At 66.1% G+C, this 25,647-nt stretch overlaps 2 protein-coding genes across 6 annotated transcripts; one reads left to right on the forward strand and one right to left on the reverse strand.

The window, feature by feature from the left end:
* Positions 1 to 1,679: 1,679 nt before the first annotated feature.
* Positions 1,680 to 23,673, reverse strand: TSPAN4 (tetraspanin 4). Of its 5 annotated transcripts, XM_042905904.1 has the most exons (10): positions 22,143 to 22,239; positions 21,703 to 21,798; positions 18,496 to 18,595; positions 14,764 to 14,843; positions 5,132 to 5,323; positions 3,848 to 3,922; positions 2,827 to 2,928; positions 2,600 to 2,731; positions 2,419 to 2,502; positions 1,680 to 1,885 (listed from the first exon to the last, which is right to left on the reverse strand). In XM_042905904.1, the coding sequence occupies exons 4-10, from the start codon at positions 14,824 to 14,826 to the stop codon at positions 1,817 to 1,819; spliced, it is 717 nt and encodes a 238-aa protein (XP_042761838.1). In that variant the 5' UTR covers positions 14,827 to 14,843; positions 18,496 to 18,595; positions 21,703 to 21,798; positions 22,143 to 22,239; the 3' UTR covers positions 1,680 to 1,816. The 5 variants fall into 5 exon arrangements, with proteins under 5 accessions (XP_042761838.1, XP_042761840.1, XP_042761841.1 ...); XM_042905906.1 differs by lacking the exons at positions 21,703 to 21,798; positions 22,143 to 22,239 and adding an exon at positions 23,615 to 23,673; XM_042905907.1 differs by lacking the exons at positions 21,703 to 21,798; positions 22,143 to 22,239 and adding an exon at positions 22,825 to 22,934.
* A 263-nt stretch (positions 23,674 to 23,936) lies between these two features.
* POLR2L (RNA polymerase II, I and III subunit L) lies at positions 23,937 to 25,527 on the forward strand. The gene is made up of 2 exons (XM_042906311.1): positions 23,937 to 24,087; positions 25,249 to 25,527. The coding sequence occupies exons 1-2, from the start codon at positions 23,993 to 23,995 to the stop codon at positions 25,355 to 25,357; spliced, it is 204 nt and encodes a 67-aa protein (XP_042762245.1). The 5' UTR covers positions 23,937 to 23,992; the 3' UTR covers positions 25,358 to 25,527.
* Positions 25,528 to 25,647: the final 120 nt, after the last annotated feature.

The following is a 25,647-nucleotide window of genomic DNA, read 5'->3' on the forward strand; positions in this document are numbered from 1 at the left end:
AAGTGTTGTACCGGAAGTCCATGTGCCCAGTTTCCACAGGTGCGTATGTGCCTGTGTGCACGTGTTCACACGTGTGCCTGTCTGCCTGTGGGACGGGGACGCTGACCGGCACATAGGGCCCCACACAGACACCCTGGCAACAGGCAGGAGCACTGGACGGAACTGTAGGCACAGGCCAGTCCCCTCCCCCCGCCAGGGCTGGGGTGCTGGGTTGTAGGGTGTCTGGAAGTCCGCTCCGGAGTTAGGCTCGCGGGATGTCAGGATCAGTGGGCGTGGAGCCAGGCAGGTGACAAGACACTGGGTGTGCGTGGGGGGAGCTCCTCAGTGGGGCTTCGGAAGACGGGACCGGTGAGGGGGGGTGGGAGCCGGGAGAGGGGCCCTGAGGTCAGACCCCTGGGGTGCCCACAGTGAGAAAAGTGAATCTGGAGACCAAGTACAGGCAGCAGGTGGGGTTTGGCCGGAGGGTGGGGACCCTGGGGAGTGGCTGCCAAGGCAGTTTGCGGGCCCCGGGGGAAGTGGGGTGCGGGCTGGAGCCTGAGGGCTCACGTGGGCTGCGAGCGAGGGACAAGCCTCCTCCGTCGGTCCAGCGAGGAGCGTGCACGCGGGTCTGTCCGTAGGAGCAACCTGGCGGTGGGACAGGTGTGTCTGGTCACATACTTGGACGGGGGGCGGGGGCGAGCTCGGGGAACAGCCCTAGGGCTCCTGGGAACACGGGGTCAGATGGGGACCGCCCTGCTGGACGTGGGCTGTTTCTGTTGGCACTCCGGGAGTTTGCTGCCGGTGGGTTAACCATGTGCCCAGAGATCACGGGCTCGTGCTGGTTCTGGTGGTAGGTTCACTGGTGGTCCTGGTGGTTTCCATGGAGTGAGGACAGGTTGGGAGACGGGGGGGAGGGAGGACTCGGCAGTCTGGGTTGTGTCTGTGGCCGTGGTCAGCGTTTGGCTGCGCGTCAGCAGTGTGTCCACCACACAAGAACAGTGACACTCGGGGGCGTCCCTGGGAGGAGCAGGCAGAGGGCAGCACCCTGGAGCCAGCAGGAGTGGGGGCTGGAAACAGATTCAGGGGCTCCTCCAGGAGACCCGCTGCCCCTCTGACTGGGCCCAGGGATCCCTGCCCGGCTCCTGGTGGCCCCCGTACAGAAAACAGTTAAGGGGCAAAGTTCACAGCATCAGACCCCTGGGGGGCAGGCAAGGCCCTGGGGCTAGATGGAGGGGCCTCCCCGCGGCAGGGGACAGGACTGGAAGAGCCGAGAGTGGGCCAGGGAGGCACAGGGCCGTTCCGAGGCGCCACTGTGCCACTTTGTGCATCTATCTCGTGGAGTTTGGTGGCTGCACCCGCACACGTCCGGGAACTGCACTCGGGGCACATGGTGGGGGGCCACGGCCGCACAGGGTCTGTCTGGGCACAGCACCCCCTCCAGGGGTCACGGCGGCAACAGACACAGGGGGGCGGCTGCTGTCCACGCGCTTTATTAAGACATCCCAGAGCCCGCCCTGGCTCCGCTGTGGAATGTGGTTGGCGGGGCTGTCCGCCACGAGCACCAGGACCAGCGGGCGGCCCTTCAGCCCCCCCCCCCCCACCTGCGAATGGCCCCAGCCCTGGGGGAAAACACTGCTCTGCAGGACACACGGATCCGAGAAGCGCCAGAGGCCCCTCCTACCCCCAGCCCCGCGCCTGCTGCAGCACGGTGCTCACGGGGCTAGCTGAGGGTCCCCTTCCCTGTGCCCAGGATGGTGCTGAGTCCTGCAGCAGAGAGAGGCAGGTGGGCTACATCCTTCGGCAGCGAGGTGGGGGGCGGGGGTGGCAGGAGCGGAGCCTACGCACAGTAGGTATCAGCCTTCACCACCTGGCAGTACATGGTCATGGCGAAGGTCAGACCCAGGATCTGCGGGACATGAAGGGGGGCTCTGGGCAGGGCGCCAGGAAGCCACAAACACGGACCTACCCCCCAGCTTCCCGGATGGCCTGCACCCCACTTCTCTGGGGGTGCCCCCCAGCCCTGGCAGTCAGGCCCATCCCGGCCACATCCGCGAGCCATCGCAGGGCCCGCCCACCACAGGCAGACAGGGCTTCCTGGGGCTCGGTCCCGGGACCTGCCTCTCCCTCAGCTTGGCTCCCGTGGGTTCCGCTGGCGGCTTTTTCACGTCCATTTCACTCAGGACTTCCTGGGGGCCGGGAAGACCAGCCTCACTCTGCACTGGGCAGTCCCATGACTCCCACCCACCACAGCCACCGGGCAGGCCTAGGACCGCAGAACAAGGCCGCCTGCCTGTGCCTGAGGTGTCAAAGGTCACCTCCCCAGGGACTGGTCCCTGAGCATCCCCCATCAGCCGTGTGGGCTCAGGGAGCCTGAACCCGGGTGCTGACGAGCTGGGGTGCTAGGTTGGAGGCCGGGGTGGGTCTGGGCACCCAGCATACCTGTACCAGTGCCGTGCACAGCCCGAAGATACCCACAGCCAGGAGGTTCTCCTGGAGCCACATCTTTACGGTCTCGTAACACGGCTGGAGAAAGAGAGGGTGTCACAGGGGCTTCGAGGTCAGCCCTCCACCCCCAGGTCCTGGGGCCAGGACAGGAGGGAGGGGCGATGCAGGCACTCACCGCCTTCCACCAGGTGCCAGGTGCGTGGAGTCCACAGCTGTCACTGAACTCTAGGCAGCAGGAGTCGGGCACACGGGTGGCATTATAGACCTCGAACCAGTCGGTGTAGTTGGAGACCCCACAGCAGCGGAACTGCAAAGGGGCAGGCGCTAGGAGGGCTGGGGAGGCAGGTGGTCCCTGTCCCCCTCACCCGACCTGGCCCACCCCACCCCACTCCCCAGACTCACATCGGTCTGGATGATGCTCCAGGCATTAGTGAGGCCCACGTTTCCTGGGGTGCCATACAGGTGCAGACCCTTCTTAAGGTCTCGCTGGGCGTACCTGTCGATCTGCAGGTGCAGCGGGGTCAGCAGGGCCACCCCCACGGCCAGCCCCGCCTCCCTCATCCAGACCCTGCAGGTGCCCTGTGCCCCCTCCCCTCCTTGGAGTCCTCTCCTGCCAGAAGCCCCCGTCCCTGTGCCGGGGACTTTGCCCCTGCCCCCTGGGGTGAACTCTGTGGTCTGGACCAGAGTGAGACACGCCAGCATGAACCGGTGTCCGCTCACGGTCCGGATACTGACAGACAGGTGCAGAAACCCGAGAGCTGTCTGTACACACGGGTTGTTTGTACACGTGGCTCCGACTGTCGGCCGAGAGGCCCAGGGTGACAAGGAGCACGCCAGCCCCAGAACGTGGCTCCCGGGACCATCCTCCAGGGGAGGAGCCGGGGAGAAACGGCTGGGCCCGGGCCCGGGGCAGGAGACGCCAGGAAGGAAGGAAGTGCCCACCAGCAAGTGCACTGAGGGGAGGCCGCCAGAGGGACACAGGAGCCAGAGGCGAGCTCCCGACGGGCAGAGAAGCCCACACGTGAGCCAAGTAAGGCCTAGAGTATAACCTGGAGCGTGAAACACGCAAAAGAGCCCTCAGTAACGTAAATAAATGATTAAGCGAGTAAATGGAGGCAGGAGATTTTCCCACCCAACAAGCATGGCGCTGAGGACAGTAGGAGCTCAGCACAGCTCCCCTGCCACCCACTCCCGGAGCCTCCAGGGAGTCCTGGAGTCCCCTCCAGGCCTGGCCTCTGGCAGCTGTGCTTAAAGCTGAGTCCCCAGTGGGTGGGATGCCTGGGACCGCTGCCTGTCCATACAGAGCGTCCACGCCGGGCACAGGGCTTGTGACTGCCATCGTCAGCCCCGCCTGTACCCGTCACCCACGGTGCCATGGCCCTTGCTGGGTGGTGAGGACAGAGGGAGGGAGGAGGTGGCCGACCTTGTCAGTGTAGGCGAAGAAGAGGATGGTGATGGTGGCCTCCAGCAGGAACACCAGCAGCAGCAGCACAAAGAACTGCGGGGGAGACAGGCCCCAGCGACTTGGCCCCCTCGGCCCCTGGCTGCGCCCCGGCCCTTGGAGCCTTCCGAGGGTGGGGCTGCGAGCCTCAGATACCCCAGTGCTGGGGGGAGCCCCAGCCGGGTGTCAGCCCCCGGAGACCAGCACGTCCCCTGATGCTGCCACACCCGCCTCGGAACCCTCCCCTCCGGCTGGGGGGGGGGGGGGGGGGGCTTTGGGCTTGCTCGGGAGCACAACCTCACACCTGCAAGCAGGCACCTGTGCCACGTGCCTGTGTCCCTGTGGTGGGCGGGTGGGTGGGGCGATGCCTAGGGGGGCCCTGGGGAGGGGGTGTCCGAATGCAAGGGCCCTGAGCCCAGGGTCACGCTTCTCGAGAAGCGGCCCCACCTGACTGCACAAAGCTTGCCCACTGGGTGGCAGTCCCCCACTCAAGCACCCCCTGAGGCACAGCCCTGACCTTGGCCACAGAGGCCCCAGGCCAGCCGAGCAGCAGAGGCATCCTTTGTCCGCCCTGCCTTTCCTGCAGACAGGGACGGGGCCAGGAGGTGGGACCATGCGGAGCAGGCCCTGTCCTCTCCTGGGGTCCCCGATCTGGCCTCCCCTCGGTGTGGGCTCAGGACTCCGGGCCCACCCTGCCCCCAGAAGGCCCCGGGCCCTGAACTCCCAAGTCACCCTGTGGGGAAGGCCGAGGTCAGGGCCCCACACCCACCACGGCTTCCTGCCCCAGGGCAGCTGGGGACCCAGCCACACCCGCACCTGCTGCTCCAAGGGACCAGAGGGGCCCCAAGCCTTGATGGGAGCATCTGGACACACTGAACACCTGGGGGAGCTGCGCCCTCTGAGGCCCCAGCCTGGGCGAGGGCTCCTCAGACAAGATCGATGAGCGCGTGATTTAGGACTTGGAGCTGCCCGAGGCCTCGGCCCGACGTATTAATGGGCGAGGAGCCCGGCCCGGGGGTCCTTCTCCGCCTCCGGTATCTGTGATTAATGTTCCCCACGACGGAGGGGAGGGGAGGGGAGACGCAGCCTGCCTGTAAATGGGCCTCCGAGGCAGAGGTGGGGACTGCGAGCCTCTCAGCTGAGGGTGCGGGGGCAGGGAGTCCCAGGAAGGGTGTTCTCGGAGGAAACAGGCCCCGTACAGGCTGCACCCGCGAGCGTCTGTCTTGTCAAGGGGCTGCCACGGGCCACGGTGTCAGGGGCACTCACGGTGAGCAGCAGGCACTTGTTCTCCTTGATGGCCCCGATGCAGCCCACGAAGCCGATGGCCATGACGAAGGTGCCGGTCACGATGAGCAGGTTGGCAGCCGACAGGGACGGGAAGGAGGAGGACAGGGTAGCAAAGTTCCCCTGCGTGGCAGCCAGCCAGATGCCAACCCCGAGGATGCCGCAGCCCCCCAGCTGGCACCGCCGGGACAGGGGAGAGGGCGGTGAGGCCGACGTCTGTGTGCCCCACACCACCCAGAGCGACACCCGAGGGGCCCTGCACACCCTCGCCCACCCTGCTGACCTCCCAGGACCAGCCACCCCTCCCGGTGTCCTCCCAGCACCCAGCCGTTCCCCCCTCAACACACCCCCAACCCACGGCATCAGTGATAGGGACCCCAAGGTCCCCCACCTGCGGCGCTGGGGATACTCTGTCCCAATGCCCCTGGTGAGGCAGTCTGGGCAGGGGGCCCCCAGGGCTCCCCCGAACACCACCCCTCCAGGAGGCACCCCCCTCTGCCCCCACAGCCTCCCTGGACCTGGATGGTCAGGGAGACCATCCCTGCAGACCCTGCCGGACCCCACGCTCCCCTGGTCCTAAAACCACCTCCCCACGGGCCCCTCTGGTGTCCCCAGCTGTCCCTTCTAAGTGTGCGCGCCAAAGCACCCCTCGGGCCCCCACGTGGAGGCCAGCACCAGAGTGCAGCAGGGAGCCCGATCCTGACCCTGGCCGCCCCTCTCAACCACTGGAGCTTTTACTGAATGTCATCATTGCTCTTATTACAAAAACAAAACGACAGGAAGGAGGAGGAGAAGGCAGAGTGAAGAGTCGGGAGAGGGCGCTCGGCCTCGCATGGTGACAGGGGAGCAAGGTGGGCCAGGGCTGGCTAGGGGGCCCCGGGCTCCGGCCCCCACCCCTCAGACGCTGGGGCTAGGGCCCTGGGTGGTCTCAGAACAGGACGGGAGAGTGTGTTCCAGGGTGCGGGCTGGAGGCGGTTAGCCCCACTAACACTGACCAGCACCTAGACCCCAAAACCTGGGCTTCAGTGAGACCGCTTGGGGACCCAAGGCTTTCCCAGGCTCTGGGAAAGGCCAGCCTCCTCACCATCTGGCCGGGCCCACACGGCCTCAGCCCCCAGCACACTCCTGGGCATGACGTCCCTCTAAAATCACCCTAAATGCCCAGGACAGGCTGGGTCGCAGACCCCAGGGTATACGGCATCCACCCAGGGCTACCACAAGCCCTGTACACCCCGCACAAGCTTCCTGAGCCCAGTTGGCCAGATTCCACCCCATTTCCCAGACAAGTAAACTGAGGCTGGGAAATGAGCCACCTGCCCTGTCGGTCAGAGGCAGAGCCAGGGGGAGCCGGGACTACCCGCACACAGTGCCTCCCCGAGCCTCACCGGGACCCCGTGACTCAGCAGACCCCACGGGCTCTGAGACCCCTGCCCAAGAGGCCTAACCCCAAGTGCGCTGGCTCGCCCCTTCCCCCACCAGCAGGTCAGCCTGCCCCAGGGTCTCCACGACTCCCTGGGGACTGCGCACACCATGCACTAAGCCAAGCTGGCGGGAGACTGTGATTATGGGGGGGATCCCTCTGGGCCTCACCCCGGCCGAGTGGGGCAGGACAGCCCCCCAGCTGAAATGGCCACCACCATCGGGGCGGGGGGGGGGGAACCAGTCAGCACAGGGTGAACACGTGGGGCTCTGCACCACCCCCTCCCCGCCCCTCTTGGCACCTTCGACAGAAGCGAGAACTTCTGTCTAGAAATTGTAAACGACACCTGCTCTGAATGCTGCTGGCTCGGGACAGCATCCAGGAAGCTGGGGCTCCTGCTTCTGGTCTGCGGTCATCCTGCTTGTTTGAGCCCCTCCCAGAGTAAGGGTGGGGGTCTGCAGCTCAGGCAAGGTGCGCTGGGGGCGGGGGGGGGGGGGGGGGCTGTGCTGCCGGGTACCTACCAGGTTCGGGGGACCCTGGTGCAGGGGCTGACCTGCCCACCATGGACGGTGACCTCTGCCTGTGGCCAGGGTTTGCACCTGGGAGGCCACCTCTGTGCCGTAACCAAACCCGGGGCCGTGACCAGGTGCCAGAGGCCAGGGGGTCAGGGGAGGCTCAGAGGTGGGAGGGCAGCCGGGGGACCCGCCCAGAGGAGGGGCTCCCTAGGCCTGGATGTGTGCCCCATGTGAGGACCCAGCTGCCTGGGGTGGGGGGGCGGGGGGGGCGGGGCGCAGCTCCAGAGCAGGACAGGGTCCGCTGGCTCTATGGGGACGCACGTGCGCCCACACCTGCAGGATGGGCGTGACTTCCACGTGGGATGCAGGCAGGCCCCCAGCCATGGTGCTGGCCTCAGGCGGGGCCGCAGAGGGGACACCCAGCGCCTCTGGGCACCCCACGCCCGCCTGCGACGGGCACCACTCGGCGCCACGGGGCACAGAAGCAGCCAGACAGGCCCTGGCCCGCCTCCTGCCCCACCTACAGGTGAGAAGCGGAGCCAAGCCCTCCCCCCCCCCCAGCCCCGTGCCTGTTGGGACAGCCAACACCTCGTCCCCATGGCCTCTGGGATCCCCAAAGCCCCAGGGGAGGGTTGAAGCTGGGGCCACCGAGTAAGGTGACTGGGGACGGGCCTGGGTCAGGGAGGGCGTGAGGGCGGGCCACCTCCCCCTGGAGGGGGACACAGTGACGGCTGCCATCTCCAGGCCTCACACCAGCTTGTCCCCCACTTTGGGGGAGTCACGTCTCTGAGCTGAGCCCCCAGGACGGTGGGCAGGTCCCCGGGCAGAGGACAGAACCGTTCCCTGTGCTTCACAGCCCGACTGTCTGCCTTCAAGGACATCGGCGGACGGCTCCGTCAGCAGGAAAATGAGCCCATCTGAGCGCCCTCGCCCCATGGGGACACGTGGAAGGGCGTGGGGAGGACATCGCGGGCAGGCGTCTGTGAGGGAGGGGCGGTCTGGGTCCCCGGAGTCCCCACCCCCAGCCCTGCTGGAAACAGATTTCCTTAACCAACACCACAAAACGTCCCCACCTGTCCACCCTGAGATGGCAGGGGAGACCCACACGGTGACACGCACAGCCCACACTGTCCCCATGTTGCACCACACTGTCACAGACGCCCTCGCCGTCACTGTCACACACACAGTTAGACACCCTCACCGTCACTGTCACACATCACTGTCACAGTCACCCCTCACCGTCACCGTGTCACACATCACGCCGTCACAGACGCCCTCGCCGTCACTGTCACACACACAGACACCCTCACCGTCACTGCCACACAGGCTCATCTCACAGACGTGCTGCCCTACGACCTGTCAACCCCATAAGCTCCAAGGCCCTCCGTGTTCACGCAGACCAGTCACCAAAAACTCAGACGCACACACTAACAGAACGCATACACGTAGTTAATAAAATTATCTGTAATTTTGAAAATGTTTCTGCATACGCAGCTTTTAAAACATTTTGGCAGGAAAATTACAGCCTCCGAGTACAGGAAGAAACAAGCCCCTGTTAGACTCGGACGCAGAACATCAAACACGGGGTGAGTGGGGCTGCGGTCGCCGGGAGGCCAGGACCCCACCGCGACCCTGCAGATGTCCAGCCGCGCTCACTGCCCGGGGCACTGGCTGGACCCTCCTCCCCAGCCCAGCTGGGTCCCGGGAGCAGAGCCCACGAGACCTGAAGCAGGAGCCCAGCCCCACGGTCAGCCGTGGCCTCCCCGACTGCCTCCCGTGCACCCTGAGCACATGCCTTGCCTCGTGTCCTCACCTGTCACCGGCCCCAGCCCGGTCCCTGGCTTACGCTCCCCGTCCTGCGGTCCCCTCCCTCGTCCGCATTTTTCAGGTTGGCCCAGGGCTGGGGCACAGGGACCGCATGGTCAGCGATGCCGCCCCCTCCAGGCCCATGAAGGGGCAGGTGTCAGGAGGCCCTCTGCCACTGCCCCTCCGGCCAGCAGATGGCAGGACAGCTGGCCGCGTCCTCGGAACACAGCGGAGGGCTGGGCGCCCACAGGGGCCACGCTGTGCCTGGAAGCCCCTCGCCTGGCAGCCGGCATGGCCTTGGGGGGGCCTGGGCACGGCGAGGTGTTCGACCACTCCAGGCCAAGAGCCGCCAGGAGGGGACCCCGTCTGCACGAAGTTCAGGAATGGCAACTTTGTCCGCCGTGCCGGAGACCAGGTCTGCAGCTGCCCAAGGCCGGGGGTCAGGGACACTGGGTGACGTGGCCTGGGGTACCTTCCGGGCTCACAGACGCGCTCCCTGCCTTGGCTGGAGATTGTTATCGGGGTGAAAACTCAGCAGGCCGCTCGCTTAAAATCTCCACAATTGCCTGCAGTTAATTTTCTTAACCGCCGGCAAGCTCCCGGCGCCATCACCAGCCCCGTCGGCTCACCCCAGCCGCGGCAGCCCCCCCCCAACCCCGGCCCATCAGGGGACAGCCCCACCGCCCGGGGACCCCTGAAGCCACTGTCCAAAGAGGAGGGGTTGGGCCGGGGAGCAGAACAGCCCTGGCCGGAGGCTTCGGCGAGGTCCAAGGTGAGGAGTTGCTCACTGGACCTCAAAAGGGTCTCCAGGGGCCAGGTAAGAACCACAGCGGCCGGGGCGGGGGGGGGGGGGGGGCGCCCAGCGGGCTCGGTCGGTGGAGCGTGGGACTCTTGACCTCGGGGTTGTGACTTCGAGCCCCACGTGGGGTGTAGAGATTAGTTAAAAATAAATTTAGGGGGCGCCTGGATGGCTCCGCCGGTTAAGCGTCCTGACTCTCGATTTTGGCTCAGGTCACGATCTCACTGTTGAGTTCAAGCCCCAGGTCGGGCTCTGTGCTGACAGTGTGGATCCTGCCTGGGATTCTCTCTCTCTCTCTCTCTCTCTCTCCCTCTCTCTCTCTCTCCCTCTCTCCCTCTCCCTCTCTCTCTCTCAAAATAGATAAATTGTTTAAAAAGAATCTTTAGAAAACAAATTAAGGGGCGCCTGGGTGGCCCAGGCAGTTAGGCGTCCGACTCTTGGTTTTGGCTCAGGTCACGACCTCAGGGTTTCACGGGTTCAGGCCCTGAGTCCGGCTCTGTGCTGACAGCACGGAACCTGCTGGGGATTCTTTCTCTCTGCCCCTCCCCTGCTCACGCTGTCTCTGTTTCTCTCTCAAAAATAATTAAATAAGACTTTAAAAATATATTAATAAAATTCAATTAAAAAAAAAAAAAAAAGAACCACAGCAACACTGCTTGCGGGGCGGGGAGGGGAGGGAGAGGCCATTGCCAGGTACCTGGGGCAGCGGGGACGGGGCTGCGGGGGTGGGAGGCGCCCCAGCGCAGGTAGAAAGACGGGACCAGGGCTGCAGATGGCCGGTGCAACAGGGACACAGCCCCCCTGGCTGCTGCATGGGCCTCCTGACCTCCAAGACCCGCCCCAGCCCTTAATGGCTGAGGCCGTATCTCTGCCCCAGACAGAGCCCACTCCACCCCTGCCTTACACGTAGAAGGTTCTGTCCCTGGCCCTCCCTCCCAGCAGCTGGACTCCAGGGACACTCACAGAGCCCGTCCGGGTCACTTGGGTGGACGGGCCCAACAAGCACCCAGCACAGAGCTGCAGCTGCCTGGACCCCCCCGGCGGGGCAGGCAGGGCCCCCATAGCTCCCCCAAAGCTATCAGGGGAGCTGCCAGCTCCCCAACAGGCACACGGGGCCTCCGGCGTCAGGGCCTCTGTTCAGAAACGGATTGCTGCCGCTTAGAGCGCGTGCCTACTGTCCCCACTGTGGGGGCAAGGGCTTGGTCTAGGGGGCTGGGCCCAGAGAACTGGCACCTGCCGGGCCCCAGGGTCCCCGTCTGCCCCATCAGCCAGCATCTGGCCTGAAGGATGGGAGCGTCCTGACCCTTGACTTGACCAGGGCCGTCAAGCACCCCCACCCCCAGCACCTGCTCCCATCCCAGAATCTACCTGCCCTCCCTCCGCCCATCACAAGACTGCCCACCTACCCCTACTTGCAGCCCGCAGGCAGCGGGACACCCCTGCCCAGCCCTGTCGCAGAAAGAAACAGAAGCCAGGATACGAGGATGCCCCCAGCACCACCAGGAGGCCGGAGCCAAGAGGAGGCACAGGGTCTGAGGACTGTGACCTCAAGCAGGTCCCCGCGGCATGCCTGTTCCCCCAGCTGTAGGGAGGACTGGGGGAAGGTCATGGCCCCCAGCTCTGCAGAGCCCTTGCCACCATGGGTCCCCTCCTCCAGCAGTCTTAGGGGCCTTGCCCAAAGGCCAGTGACAGCAGACCGCGCCACCCACTTGGACGTCACCCGCGGCTCATCAAAGAGGAAAACTCAGGGGCCCACGCGTGGTGCCGGTGGACAAAGTGCATCCTGGGCAGCAGGAGACAGCAGGCAGGGCTCCGACCCCCACCCCAGCCACGCAGAGGGGCCCTGAGCACAAGTGCAGGGAGAGGAGAGCAGGGAGCAGCTCAGAAGTAGGGGAGGTGTGGAGAGCAGGGGCCCTCAGCTCGGCTGACCCAAACTGGGGAGGAGTTAGGCCACAAGGCTGAGGCCCGGGCGCGGGCCCTGGCTGTGGGGGGACACAGAAGCAACCTTACCTTGCTGAGCTCAGCCCTGCCTCCACCCAGGTCCACCCCCAGGACCACCTGGGCCACAGGGACTGCCCCCTGGGGGTAGCCCTGAGCACTCTGACCCAGGCAGGGAAGAGGCAAGAACCACTTTCCTCTCGCCCACCCCCTGCGGCCTCCACCTCTACCTCTGTCATGGTGGAGGCCCGAACTGCCCAGGGGCCACGTAGGGGCTGCACACCCCACCTGCTCCCTGGCCCCATTTTAGGGACTCTGTGCACATCTCAGAAGAGCTCCCTGTGCCCTAGGAAGGCCTCATCTGCCGCGGGGAGGCAGGACGGGAGCCGCCACCCCCAGCACCTCTGTTCCTCCCCTGCGAGTGTCACCTGTGCCTTCCCAGCTCCCCCGTCCCAGGGCACCCCAGCTCCAGGCACTGGTGACAATAAGCAGGACTGTTTCCTTCCTTGAGACAACCCAATGACCCAGGCAGGCTACACAGGACCAGGACAGACAAGCGGTGACTCTTTCCTGCCCTGCAAGGACCCAGGGCTGGAGGCCTCAGTCCTGCCCGCCCAGACCCAAAGGAGCACCGTCAAACCCGGCACATGAACAAGAGTCTTAAGTAAAAAAGGGTCTTAAGTCTTAAGTAAAACGCTTAGGTCAAGCGTCTCCCAAGCCAGCGCCTTCCCCATCCTCAGAGCACCACCCCCCCACCCCCCACCAGACACAAGGCCCCCATCCCACCCCCACGCTGCAGCTGATGACCTCCCCACTAGCCAGGGCGTCCACGGTGGCCCGGCGGGGCTCTGCAGGGTGAGGTCAGGACTGGCACAGGTGAGCATCTTGAGGTCCTGCCCCGGGGACGCCCCTCCCACTACCTGGGCCCTGATCTTACAGTGAGCTCCAGTGGGTGCCGGTGTGGTCCGTCCCCTGGTCTCCCAGTGACCGTGGGAAATGGGCTGAGGGGCCAGCACCCCCAGGTAGCCAAGGGGCTGGGGTCCCGGGGAAGCGGTGCTGTAGCCTCTGGCCACCTGCACTTACGTGGCACCTTCACAGGGACCCAGACTCCTGACTTCTCACCACGCCTCACCTTGGGTGCTTCCTGTGCACTGTGGGCAGGCCCGGATGCCCTTCCTGACCCACTGGTCTCAGACCCTGTCTGGGCACCACGCTGGCAAGGGGAGGGGCACATGCCAGCAGCAGGGGCCCAGTTTGCTGGGCAGGGAGCTATAATTGTATAATAAAAGGGAATTGGATTTTCCAGCCCAGGAGGGGGCCCCAAAGGGGTTTCTGATTTACTCATTTCCAGGTCGAGGATGTGATCCATGGCAGGGACTGGCGAAGCATGTCTGTCCTGCAGCCAGTACGGTCCCTCCTTTAGGGTTCACAAGGCAGACGCAGCTCTGCCTGGGGACCCGTCAGGGTGGGCAGCTCTCAGACCACCGAGGATGGCAGACCAGGGGTAAAGCCCAGTCTTGCCAATCTCCCGGGACCAGACTACCTCTGTCCCCCACCCCACCCCCCACCGCCGCTCCCTGCAGTCAGTCCACCAGCTACACTGTCACCACGGTCAGATCTGGTCACCTGCGGTATCTCCCATGAGGTTGCCCTGGACGTGCCGACCCTGCCAGCCACTCCACACGGGTGCCCGCTGCAGCTGGTCAACATCCCGCACCAAGATGTTCGCCCCTCCACACGCCTGGGCCCGAGCTCCCGCCGCCAACACCCCCTTCCTGGCTGCTGGCCTCAGGGGTACTTCACCCCAGACCTGGGCCTCATCCCTCCCAGGATCCCCTTGTGGAGCGAGAGCAAGCCCTCGGGACGGCCGCCTCGAAGCGGGCATCTGGGCCCGGAGCCTTGGGTCTCACCCCGAAGGCAGCCCGGGCTGGCTGCCCCTGCCTCCCAGCGACCCCTGATGGCCCCCCTCCACAAGCTGGGAAGAGAAAACTACAGCCCAGGATGGAAGGGAGGTGAAGAAGGACGGACCCGGGATTCTGGGCATTTGGCCTTAATGGGACTGCGTGCAGATGAGCGTGTGCAGGACAGCCGCCTCGCCTCGTGGGGTCCAGGCTGCAGCTAACGCCACACCCCCTTCCTCCTAGCTGTGGGAAGGAGGGCTGGCTCAAGAATTCACCATGGAGCAGAGAGTGACCTTGGCATCCTCCCTCCACCAAGCCTCGGGTAGCCCAGCCAGGGGACCCCAGCCTGGTCGGGTGGGACACCTGTCACAGCCAGAACCCACCATGCTCCCAACCATCATGGGGCTGGGGCCGGGTGGCAATTTTGTCAACTCCGTCGTCATGCCTACTCTCCTCTGGAGGAGGAAGGGGCCACCCTGTGGCACCATCGCCTCTGACCCTGGGCCCACACAGCCCGTCTGAGCAAACCCAACCCATTCAGCAAAAGTTCTGGGCACCAGCCCACACACATGCACACGGTGCAGGAGGAAGAGCCAGCAGGGAGGCCAGACGCCTCCCCAGCACTCACGGTGGGTGGCCCAGCATCCTGTTCAGTGTCAGCCCCAGCCAGGGAACTCACCCATGCGCACACACCCCCTCTCCCTTCCCACAGCACCTGCAGAGACTTGGGGGGGGGGGACCACCTGGCCCCCAACAGCCCCTCGGCGACCACAGTCCTTAGGCCTGGTGGGTTACTCCACTGGGAGGGCGAGGGGGGTCGAAGAAAGGACGCCGGCTGGCGGCGCGGAGGGAGAGAAGGGGAGGGGAGGGAGGGGGAGCGCCGGTGCTCCAGCGCACTGCCGGCCACGACCAGCACGGGAACCCCGGCGCAGGCGGGCGCAGGCGGGCGCAGGTGCGGGACACGTCCGGCCCCAGAAAGAGGGGGAGAGGACGCGGGCAGAGCCTCGGCCACAGCCCCGCGGTACCGGAAGCGCGCCCCAAGGGCCGGTCCACCGGGCCCCCCGCTGGAGCAGCGACCCCGGGCACGCCACCGCCACCGCCACCACCCCGCCCCGCCCGTCTGCGTCCTGGAGCCTCGCCCCCCATCCCTGCCGGAGCAGCGACTCTGGACCGTGCTGAGAGGCGGGCCGGGCCGGCGCCGCAGCCCCGGGCGCCCCGGGCCCGCCGCCACTCACCCAGAAGAGCAGGTTGAAGGCGAACATGAGGAACTTGACGCCCTGGAGGCAGCCGCGCGCCATGCTGCAACGCTTCAGCTCTAGGAGGAAGACGAAGGAGAGGTCCAGGTAGAAGAACACGTACTTGCTGCCCTTGGGCGACGCGCAGCGCGCCGGGGCCGCCCTGGGGCCGGGGTTGGCGTGCAGGCCGAAGAAGGGGCCGCCGTCCCCGCCGTGCCCGCACAGGCTGCTGTAGCGCCGGAAGGGGCCGCCGCGCGCGAAGCCCGGCTCCTTGCCCTCCGGCGACGGGCTGCGCCGGTAGGTGGACTCGTCCGTGCTCGAGCGGCGCATGGCGCCAGGGCCGCCGCCGGGCTCAGCGCCCCGCGCCCCCCGCCCCGGCCCCCCGCCCCGGCAGCCGGGCGCGCAGCTCCTCTCCGCCCCGGCGGCGGCCCCGGACACCTGCCCGGTCCGCGCGCCGCAGCCCCGGCCCCCGCCCCGCGCCCCGCGCCCCGCCAATCCGCGCCGGCCCCGCCCCCGAGGACCCCTCCCCTCCCCGCCGGCCCGCCAGGCCCGCGCCCCCCTCCCCCCCCCTCGCCGCCCCGCCCCGCGGACCCCTCCCCTCGCTCCCCTCCGCCCCCCTGCATGCCGCCCCGCCCCACCAATCCTACCGCTCCGCGGGCGCCCGCCAATCGCATTCCCGAGGCGACGACCCCGCCCCGCCCCCGGCCCCGGCCGCTCCGCCCGCGCCGGCGCCCCTGGCTCTCCGGGTCCCCGGGCTCGGGAGGAAGATGCTCTCGTAGGGCAGGGGCAGCCTTGGAGGGGGCCGAAGGCCACGGCCCAGGGAGCGCTCGGCCCCGGGAACGAGGCCCCCAGCCTTCCGCCGCGACCGCTCTGCTCCTCCCCTCCCCCCCCCCCCCCCCACGCCGGGCCTGGAGACCCCCGACCGCGCTCGAGACACCACAGCGCTATGCAAATGAAGGGATGGCCCAGTTGCTTTCTGGTGGTGACCTGGGGCGGCTTCGACTTTGATTCCCACAGCGAGAGAGTGCCTTACAATGTAGCCCCGAGCACGCCCTGGGGTGAGCTTTCTCCAAGCAGCATCCCTCACCTCCATCCCGGGCTGGTGACGGCCGCGCGGGGACCCCAAAACCCGGGCGGCTCACAGCCCGGATGGGGAGAGGCGTCTGTGGGCCCCGGAATCAGTCTGGGGTACCCAACCTGGGCCGGGGGTGGGGGGGAAGGAGGGGGGGAGGGAGGGAATCTTGCTGGGGCAGGAGGCAGGACTGCAGCTTAAAGGACGAGCCCCTCAGAGGGGCTGGGACGAGGGAGGGCAAGTGGGGAGGGTGCCCAGGAGGGCAGGTTACTCGGCAAGACCCGTGGGGAGGCTTTCAGACTTACAGAGAGGGGCGGAACACACAAGAGGGTGTGGGTGATCACCGGGCACTGAAAACAGGCGCGGATCCCCACTCCCGCGGCCCTTCGCTCCTTCAACTCAGCCAGGGTGTGCTGGCAGGGCGGCTGAGGGCAGACCCCCTGCCCTGGCCCTCGGCTTCCCTGCCGTAGGTCACACGCAGCCACATAGAGCCCCTCACTGCTTTGATGCCCTGGCGCCACTGTCTTGGCATTACTGGTCATTTTTGAAGGGGCCTCACAGCTCATCGTGCACCAGCCTGGCCTGGAAGTCAGACCCTGCACCTCCCGGACACATCCACACTCGCACGCAGACGTGGGCCCGAGCCAAGCTCACAGATTCCCTGGGTGACTTACATACACGCTGGAACGTGCACTAGTGCCCCCTGCACTGCTGGTGTGCACACTAGCCTGTCACTCTGGATGTGCCACGTGCTCGTGTACAGACACGCGTACCAGGAACTGTCTACAGGTGCATACACACACCCCCAATGGCAGATGGGGACCGTTGTCCCCCCCAGCTGTGCCCTCACGGCTCACCCCACTGGTGGGGGCAGCATGGTCTCTGGGGCCCCCTGGTGTTTGGGGGGGGGTACGCATCAGCATGTAAGCCCAATGCCTCCTCCCTATCTGACCCTGGGCCTGCACCCCAGAGGTCAAAGGAGAGCTGAGCCCCCTCCTCTCAAGGCTCTGGGCCTGGGGGATGTGTGTCCTACACCTTGGGCTCAGGGCTGCAGTCAAGGTCCACTGGCAGTGTCCCCCCAACGGGACGGTCCCAGACTCTGAAGTCCAAAGAGGGAAGGGCTGGCTCAAGGTCCCTGAGAGTCAAGTAGCAGAGGGGAGAGAGAGGAGGGGGTGGGAGAGACAGGGGAAGGAGGAGGAGTCAGGAGAGAAGGGAAGGGGAAAGTAGGAGCAAGGGTGCAGGGGAGAGGGGTGGGGAATGACACTGACAAGGTAACAAATTAGAGACTGAGTGGTTCGGGAGACAGCGGGTCTGGGGGGCTGTGCAGCAGCCAGAGCAGGACTGTCTAGAGGGCTGCAGGCCGAGTGCCCTCTGGCAGCCCTGCTGGGCCCTGAGGCCCCCAAGCATGAACCCTCTGCTGCCCCCTGACGACTCTTCCGAGAACCGCAGCTCTGCCCCCAGAGCAGAGCTGGCGCTGGCAGGGAGTGGGGACAGGACAGTCCCAGAGTCTCTGCCTGTCTCACGCTGCTGGCCCACCCAGGGTTTCCCATGGCCCCTCTACCCTTTTCTTTTCCCAGAGTTCTTTGGCACGTCTGGGCCCCACGAAAGGGACACAGCAGTGACGTGCCAGGGTCCCAGTGGAGAAGCAGGTGGTGGAGGGCCCCAGGCCCTACAGAAACCAGGGAACAAGTGGCAGCCGATGAGCCTGGAGACCCCCGTGCCCCCTTGGCCCAAGTCAGCCAGCTCCACAGCCCAGGCCGAGGGTGGGCACTCAGGGAGGCCCACGTGTGAGACTGGGTGTTCAGAGTGCACTTGTGGGCGCAGGTGGGCCAAGGGATGACCCGGCCGTGACTCCACCTCACCCTACATGCCCCACACAGATACCACCTCCCCCCACCCATGCATCACCCCTGCACGCCACGGCCAGACAACTCAGGGAAGCACAGCCAGACCTCCAGGGGCCGAAATAAATCTGCTGCCAGCCTGTCAGCTTTGTCCCCAAGGAGGCTGGGGCCAGAGATGTGTGGGGACAGGGCCTGAGGGCCGGAGCCTTCCTTCAGCCTGGCTCCCTGGGCCAGGCTTCCAAGGATGCAGAAGTGGCCTTGGCCACAGCTGGGGGGGGGGGGGGATTGGGACTCCCCATGGAGCCCTGGGCTCCCCTCTCTACCACCCCCCCATCACGCTGGAGCGGGGCAGGGCGGAGGGCAGACGGGGGACAGCCTGGGTTCCCCCACTGGCCCCCAGCACCCAGCTCTATCTCACTATCTCACTCAGCTGTCACCGTCCCAACATCCCCCACAACATCCCATCTACAAAACCCTACACCCACTCCCCCCCAGGTGACGAGAGTCCGTCTGAAACGACACTGGAAAACTCAGCCAAGGGTCTTGGGGCCAGTTGGAATGAGGACACGCATGCATCAGGGCTGAAGCCAGGTTGGGGGGACCCTGTCCCCGAAGTCCAGCCTCTCCCCAATAGGAGTCCCCTTCCTCCAGCAGGCGGGGCCCCAATGAGACACATTCAGGAGACAGCATCTGGCTGGCTCAGACTCTAAGGACCCGGAGAGCATCCTGCTGGCCAAGGCCCCCGGGCCAGGAGTGGGTGAAACCACGAGGCAGCCCAGGTCCGCACCCCTACTGCTCAGCCAGGCTGTGACATACCTGGGCTTGCCACAGAGAAGAAGCCGGGTGGTGCTTGATTCTCCTGAAAGTGAGCCGGCAGGTCGGCCTGTGGTCAATACAGCCAAGGCGGGCGGGAGCCCTGTGGAAAGAAAGGTGGGCACGATGGAGGCCACACCGCGCCCTCCGTGGGGGCTCCCCGAAACGGGACAGGCTCCTGGGGGGTTAAGAGCAACCCTCCACTCAGGACCAGGTCCCTGCAGGGGCAGGCAAGAGCAGCTAGGGGGCGGGGAGCACTGCCAGACTCAGGGGACCAGCCGGGGGTGGGTGTCAAATAGGGCTTTGCTCCCGACCTTGGGTCGCTCGTCCTGAGACGCAGGCTTGCACACACACACAGCACGTGCGGGGGCCACGCGTGCAGAGAACACACGTGTTCAGAAGCAGGAACTCAAGCACAACACGGGCCATGTCGTGCTGTCCCACCCCCTTGAGGTCAGCCTTCGGGGTCCGCTTCCCCCGAGACGCTCTGCACCCCGCCCATTCCTTCCCTGAGCCACCAGCCTCACTCTCTCCCCACAGAGCCAGCTGGGGGTGACTCACCAGGCCCGCTCATCTGCCATCAGCACTCACAGGAGGGTCCTGTCCTCCCCCACCAGCCAGGGTTTTGAGAAGGGGACTCCAAGGTCACACGGGGTGGGGAGGGGCGGTTCTGAGGGCATCCCAGCCAGGCCCCCCCAATTCTCCCTCCTCAGACCAGGTGCTCCTTGCAGCCTGGGGGTGGGGCAGGTGGTCCTCTCGGCAGCCCAAGGGCGGACGGCAACATGGCGGCCATCCACTCCCTCACGCCCATCCTCCGTGGGCCATCCACTGGCCGCCAGTCCACCAGACCTGTGCCTGGGGCCGACGAGCAGACCAATTCCCAGCCCCTCAGCCGTCCCCGTGCCCAGGAACGAAGCCTCCACGGAGGGGTTTCAGGCCCGGTGATGCAGCAAGGGCAATGGGGGGTGGGGGCACACCTCATCCACTTTCCTTGATGAGCCCCCCCCCCCCACCCAGGGGCTGTGGGGCCCAAAGCCCACAGCAACATTCTAGAAGCTAAAACGCATGTATCATACCCTACCATGACCCCACCCCAAGACCTGGGAACCGGGAGGGGTGGGGGTGGGGGGTACAGAAGGGCCTCCTGGGCAGGAGGCCCCCCAACCCTCCTGGGGCCCCTACGTGAGGAAGTCCCACGGCCAACACAAAGCTGAGGCTGGATGAGACCACTGCGCAGCCACACTCCCAGCCCTCGCCCCCAAGGCAGCCCGGGACCCTCCATGAATGACCTCTAGCCCTTCTGGCCCCCACAGTGTCCTCCATGAGTCCAGAGCCCCCCGCTCCCACCTAGGGCAGCCTAGACAGAACCCTGTGGTTGGGGCAGGGCACAGGGGTTGAACAGGACCAGGACCGGAGCTGTCTCCGTCTCTCTGCAGGCCCAGCCTCCTCCTCCAGGAAGCCTCCCTCCCCATTCCCTGCTCTGGGCTTCCTTTGCATGCAGGGTCTGCACGCCCACATCCCCCCCCCCCCCCCCCCCCCCCCCCCCCCGAGCGGTACCGCAGCAGGGACAGGGCGGAGGGAGAGCCCCAAGACAAACACACCGGTGATCCTGGGCTGGGCCTTCTCGACTCTGCAGGGCAAGTGAGGGACCCCAAGGGAACCTAAGCCATGAGAAGGCCGTGGGCACCTACCTGGCCAGACCAAAGTCCCACTCAAAGAGGAACGAGCCCGAAAGCCGAAACAGAGATGGGGGGGGGGGGGGGGCGGGGGGCGGCCAGTGGCGTGGCCCACCCTGGGCCCCAGAAGCTGAGAGGCAGCAGGGGCCTGGCCGGGCAGCAGAGCCCCAGCAGAGGCAGATCGGCGGGGAGAGCAGAGCCGAGGCCTACCCGGGGCCCCCCGGCCGAGCAGGCTCGGAGGCAGCTTGGAGGAGCCCGGAGGCCAACACAAACAGTCCTGTGCTGGCAGCCTTCCAGCTGCTGACCCAGCCCGGCAGGCCCGACGCCCACCCGGGCCCCCACCCTGCACACCCTCCCCACACGGAGCCCAGGCAAGGCCACCCCCCCCACCCCCCAACTGCAGCCGCCTCCAGGGCTCGGAGACACCCGCCCCGGGGGAGGGGTCCCTGTGAAGAGGCCACCAAGGGGCCTCCAGGCTCTCCTGGGCCCAGCAAGGCCAACCCCAACCTCAGGTCTTCCCCCCACACCTCTGCTCCTCTCCCCCTACCCCTGACCCTCAGGTCTGCTGGAGGTGGTGGTGGAGGGGACACAATTCGGACCCAGGGCGGGGGGCACCTTTCCACCTCCCACAGGCGCTGGGGGCCTCCTGCCTCTGGTAACCAAGTGTGTGCCCACCCCTGCTCCCAGCCACCAAGACCCAGACAGAGCAGTACCCTCAGGGAGCCCCAGTCGGGCCCAGGCAGCCCAGCTGGCAGACAGGCTCGTCCAGAGGCGGGGTCGTCAGCTTAAGGCCAATCCAGCCTCAAGCACACCTGCAAATGGCACCACTCACGACCCCTGCGACCCCAGGGCCAAGGGCTAGTGTGGGTACAGCAGGCAAGCGACCCGCCTGGCCCTGGGGAGGCATCGGAGCATGTATGTTCACGGACCCCACCCCGCCCTGCGCACCCCTGTACGAGCACACATCCACCCAAACAAGAGGGGCCAGGGGCCAGGCCTGCAAGGTCAGGATTTTGACCCTCCAGCTGGGCAGCTTCTGGTTCCACCCACTTTACAGATGGAGAAACCGATTTCAGGACCAGCTGACTCCCAGGCCAAGCTGGCCCTGTGGCTGGCCTGTTGACAGGGCAATGCTCCGGGCCAGAGCCTCTCAGCAGCAAAAACTTCAGCCGCTGATCTCTCCTTGTCCCCTGCGTGCCCTGCAGTGACCCTCTTCTAGCAGGAAATGTGGCTCACGGGTTCCCAACCACATGTGAGCACAGCCCTCCCTTCCTCCCTCCCTATGCCTCCTACCACTGGGGATAGGATGCCCCATTCTCAAGAAATTGGCACTCTCTCTGGCCGGAGGCCTGGGCCACATCTGTGCTGACACTGCACACCGAGAGGAGAAGCGAAGTCCCCCCACCTCCCACCAGTGCCCTAGGCCCCCATGGCTCCCTCCTGCCCTCTCTGAAGAGAGCCTGGCCCATGGCACACACACACAGAGGAACACGGTCACCCACGACAGAGGCAGGGGACAGGGGGCAGGGCTGACCTCTGAGGCTCCCCAGTGTCCCCTGGTCAGGGCTGAGCCAAGGCAGAGTAGAGACAGACGACAGGATCAAACGCCCGAAGGGGCCTCCGTGAACACCTATGTTGAGGGCACACAGGCTAAGGTGGGGCAGCCATGATGCTCCCCGTGGCCTCTCCTCTCCTCGGAAGTCAGAGAGCTGGAGGGAGGAGCCCGGGAAGAGGAGGCCACCACCGCCCCCAAAACTACACACAGCTCTCAGAATTCCAGGAATGTCAACTTGGCTCCAGCCAGGATCAGGGCGGGAGGCTCATTCCCCTCACTCTTTCAGAGTAAACAACTGATCCGGGTAGGAGCATGGGTGGGGCAGACCCTGGGCTCCTCCTCCAGGAAGCCTTCCACCCCCACCAGCTCCCCAAGGTCCCACCAGTTGAAGCCTGGATCCCCTCCCCTGTGTCCCTCACCTCCACAGTTGACAGCAGCCTCTGCAGCTGAGCCTGGGTCTGCCCCCAGGCCACTGTGACTCAAGGTCCCCAATCCTGCCCCTCTGTCCAGGGACAGGATGTGCGTCCAGTAGTGGGGGGGGGGGGGCAGCTGGGAAGGGAAGTGGCCTCACTCGTGGCTCCGCACGTGGCCGCGTGCGGGATGACAAATGCACTGGGCAGACTATCCAGGACCCAGGCAAAGGTGGGGGCACAGACTCCATGCAGGCAGCAGCTCTGGCCAGCCCCACCCAGGCCTCAGGGGACCCTGCGTCTGCCTGCCCCTCAACTAAGACCGGAATCCATCATCCACCCGTGAGAGGACATTAACTGATGCCCGGGACTCAGCACAGGCCCTACTCACCCCTACCGGAGATCCAGAGGCCCCAGGCCAGGGACCCTGACAAGCCCCTCCCCACACACACACATACCTACGTCACAGGTGCCACTCTGTAACACATCCATCCCCCACAGCCCAAAAGTTTACCTCCTCCAGGGAGCCTTCCCTGCCTCTCACCGTACACTGCTCTTCCCCATCTCCCACACCAAGATCAAGGAGCTCAGTCGCCCACCCCATTTCCAGAGACACAGCTAGACCTTCCTCTAAATCCTCTGTGGCTCCTGCCCCTTCACCCCTAGCTTCACCTCTGGCCCTGGCACAAACCTGTGGCCATGAGCTGTCGGGCAGGTATAGCCTCCAGGCCTCCGTCCAAGGGTTCCCTTTGCCAGGATCAGTCCACTCCCTTACACACACTCAGGCTCACCCCCGTGAAATCGTGCTCTTCGAGTTCAGCTCAAAAGGCACCTCTTCCACGACGCCCTCCGGGACCACCCACCCTTCTCCAGCCTCCCCCCTCTCCCGAGTCCTCAGAGGCCCGACGTCCCCGGATCAGAGGCTACCCAGCACTGCCTGGCCCAAGTTGGGTGCAGACCCATTCCGCACCCCACCCCCAGACCCTTCTTCGGGAGGAAGCGAGGGGGGACGCGGGCCGAAGCGGATCGCTGCAGCGCTGGGGGGAGAGGAGCTGCCGCTGAGCCCGCCGCGCCCTCCCGCCGTCGGGGCTACAGGCTACTGCCGGGCCGGGACCGACACGGTGCGGACGAGCGGGCCAGGCCACGGCTGAGGATGGGACCGCCAAACTCTGCCACAGAGACCCCCGGGCGCGCGCGGGCAGCGGCTCCAGGCGGGGAGGGGCGGCGGAAAAGCCCGTACGTGTCCGCCCGCCGCGGCAGGTCCCCGCCGGCCACCGGCCGGCTCCTCTCTGCCCCCCGTGTCCCACCCCACCCCACCCCCGCCGCGCGGGTCGCCGCGCCCCCGGCCCCGCCACTTGTTGCTGCGGCTAGGCTCGCGGCTCCAACTCCGCGCGGGTTCAGCTCAACTCGGCTCCCGGACCCGGCTGGGGGGCTGCGGGGGGCGGGACCCTGGCCTCATCCCCCGCGCGCGGACTCGGTACCTGCGCGCGGTCCGCCCGCCGCGCAGCTGTCAGTCATGCGGACACGAGGAAGGCGAACGGCCGCCGTCGGGGCCTTTCGGGCCCTCTAGGGACGCCGTAGGTCGGGATGTACCAAAGAGAAGGCCGGGGGGGGGTTCCGCCTGCTCCTGCCGCGGCCGCGCGGACCCCGGAACCCCCGGTCCACGCGAATGGAACTCGGCACGGGTGGAAGCGGACGCTGACGGCACCGGGGCCGGCGGGGCGGGCTGGGGGGCGGCTGGGGGAGGCTGGGGGCGGGGCTGGGCTCCCCCCCCGGCGATGGACGCGCCCTAAGCGGGGCCGGCTCCGCGGCGGAAGCGCGGCGAGATCAGACCGAGCGAGCGCTGAGCTGCCGCCGCCATGATCATACCCGTGCGCTGCTTCACCTGCGGCAAGATCGTCGGCAACAAGTGGGAGGCCTACCTGGGGCTGCTGCAGGCCGAGTACACCGAGGGGTGAGGCGCCGGGCCGGGTGGGGGCGTGGGGAACGGGGTCGAGGGGTCCCGGCCTGCGGGACTGAAGGGCGGGGGGTGGGGCTCTGGGGTCGAGGGGTCCCGATCTGTGACGCGTGCGGACAGGGGCGGAGGACGAGGTCGGGGGTCCCGGTCTGCGGGTGGGCTGCTGCTAGGCGCGGGGGCGAGGGAACGGCGGGACGGTGTCCCGGGGTCCCCGGGTCCTGGCGGGGTGAGAGCGGGCACTCGTATCAACACAGGTGACCCTTCGGGAGCTTTCATTCCCTAGGCTCTCTCCCAACCCTGCTCCACTGATGTGTTCTCACTGGAGCCTTGCCACCGCCCCCACCCCCTCCTTGCAGTTCGGGGAGAGGTGGGGAGTTGGGTATCAAGCCTCCGGTATCCTGGGGACTTCTAGGTATCCCCTGGCAAGTCATGGCACCTAAGTCGTCAGCTTCCTCCCTGTCCACCTGCTTCTCTCTCCTCTCTCTGCCATTAGACCCACCCCCGTGTCTTGGCAAAACCATTTGTCTCTTGGGGATATAGAACAAGCTTCCTGGCCACATAGCCATGGGTATCACGCTGTGCTGGGTGGCGGGGGCTCTTTTCTGGCTTTGCTCCTTAACACTGCAGTTACCACCACAATATTGTCTGAATCTCTGTTGCCACTACAGTCTGACTCTTGGCTCCTGTGTGGACAGTCCCCTGTCCTGATCACATTCAAACCCCCCGGGGCCAGGGGTTCGAATGTTTTGGATGAATGCGGAGGCCCGGGATGGGCTGAGTGCTCATGCCGGGTACTAATGAGTCCGTTCCAATGTCCAGAGTGTGAGTGAGTGGCTGGTACCCTGCACAGGACCCCTTGCGAGCATACCACCGTCAGGGACCTCCCAACCTGGCCTGCTCTGTCCCAACCTGCCATCTCCGGAGCAGTCTTCAGGGTGACTGGGGCTCAGTCCCTGGCAAAATTGACAACTCTAACTGGCTTGAGAAATGAGACAGAGACGGGGGGGTGGGGCGGTGCTCCTGGAGTCTCCCTCCCTGACTTGTGGAGCCGAGCTGGAACCATCCCACGGCAGCCGAGTGTGGCTTGCCCGAGCCTGGGCAAGGCCCTCCATCTGCCCGGAAGTGCCTGGATGAACGGCCTGCTGTCCTTGCCCACAGGGACGCTCTGGATGCACTTGGCCTGAAGCGCTACTGCTGCCGTCGCATGCTGCTGGCCCACGTGGACCTGATCGAGAAGCTGCTCAATTATGCGCCTCTGGAGAAGTGAGGGCGCTGGAGCCCACCCGCCCGCTGTGCTCACCAGGGGCCGGCAGAGTCTTGCCCAGAGTTCCTCCCTGTGAGGTGTGGATAGCCTGGAGCATGCCCGTCCCTTGCCTGCGGGTGTGTGTCTTCCAGTCTGGAAGGAACCGTCCAGTAAAGGCCTTTGCAGAACAACAAGAAGGTCCTAACGGTTGGCCTGGTTTTGTGGGACTCCCTTGTCTCATGCCTGAAGCTGCTTAGGGATGGACATGGCCCTCACTGCCCAGGGGGAGGAAGAGCCATTCAAATGACAGCCAT

The sequence above is a fragment of the Panthera leo genome, chromosome D1, assembly GCF_018350215.1.
Source record: "Panthera leo isolate Ple1 chromosome D1, P.leo_Ple1_pat1.1, whole genome shotgun sequence".
NCBI lineage: Eukaryota > Metazoa > Chordata > Mammalia > Carnivora > Felidae > Panthera > Panthera leo.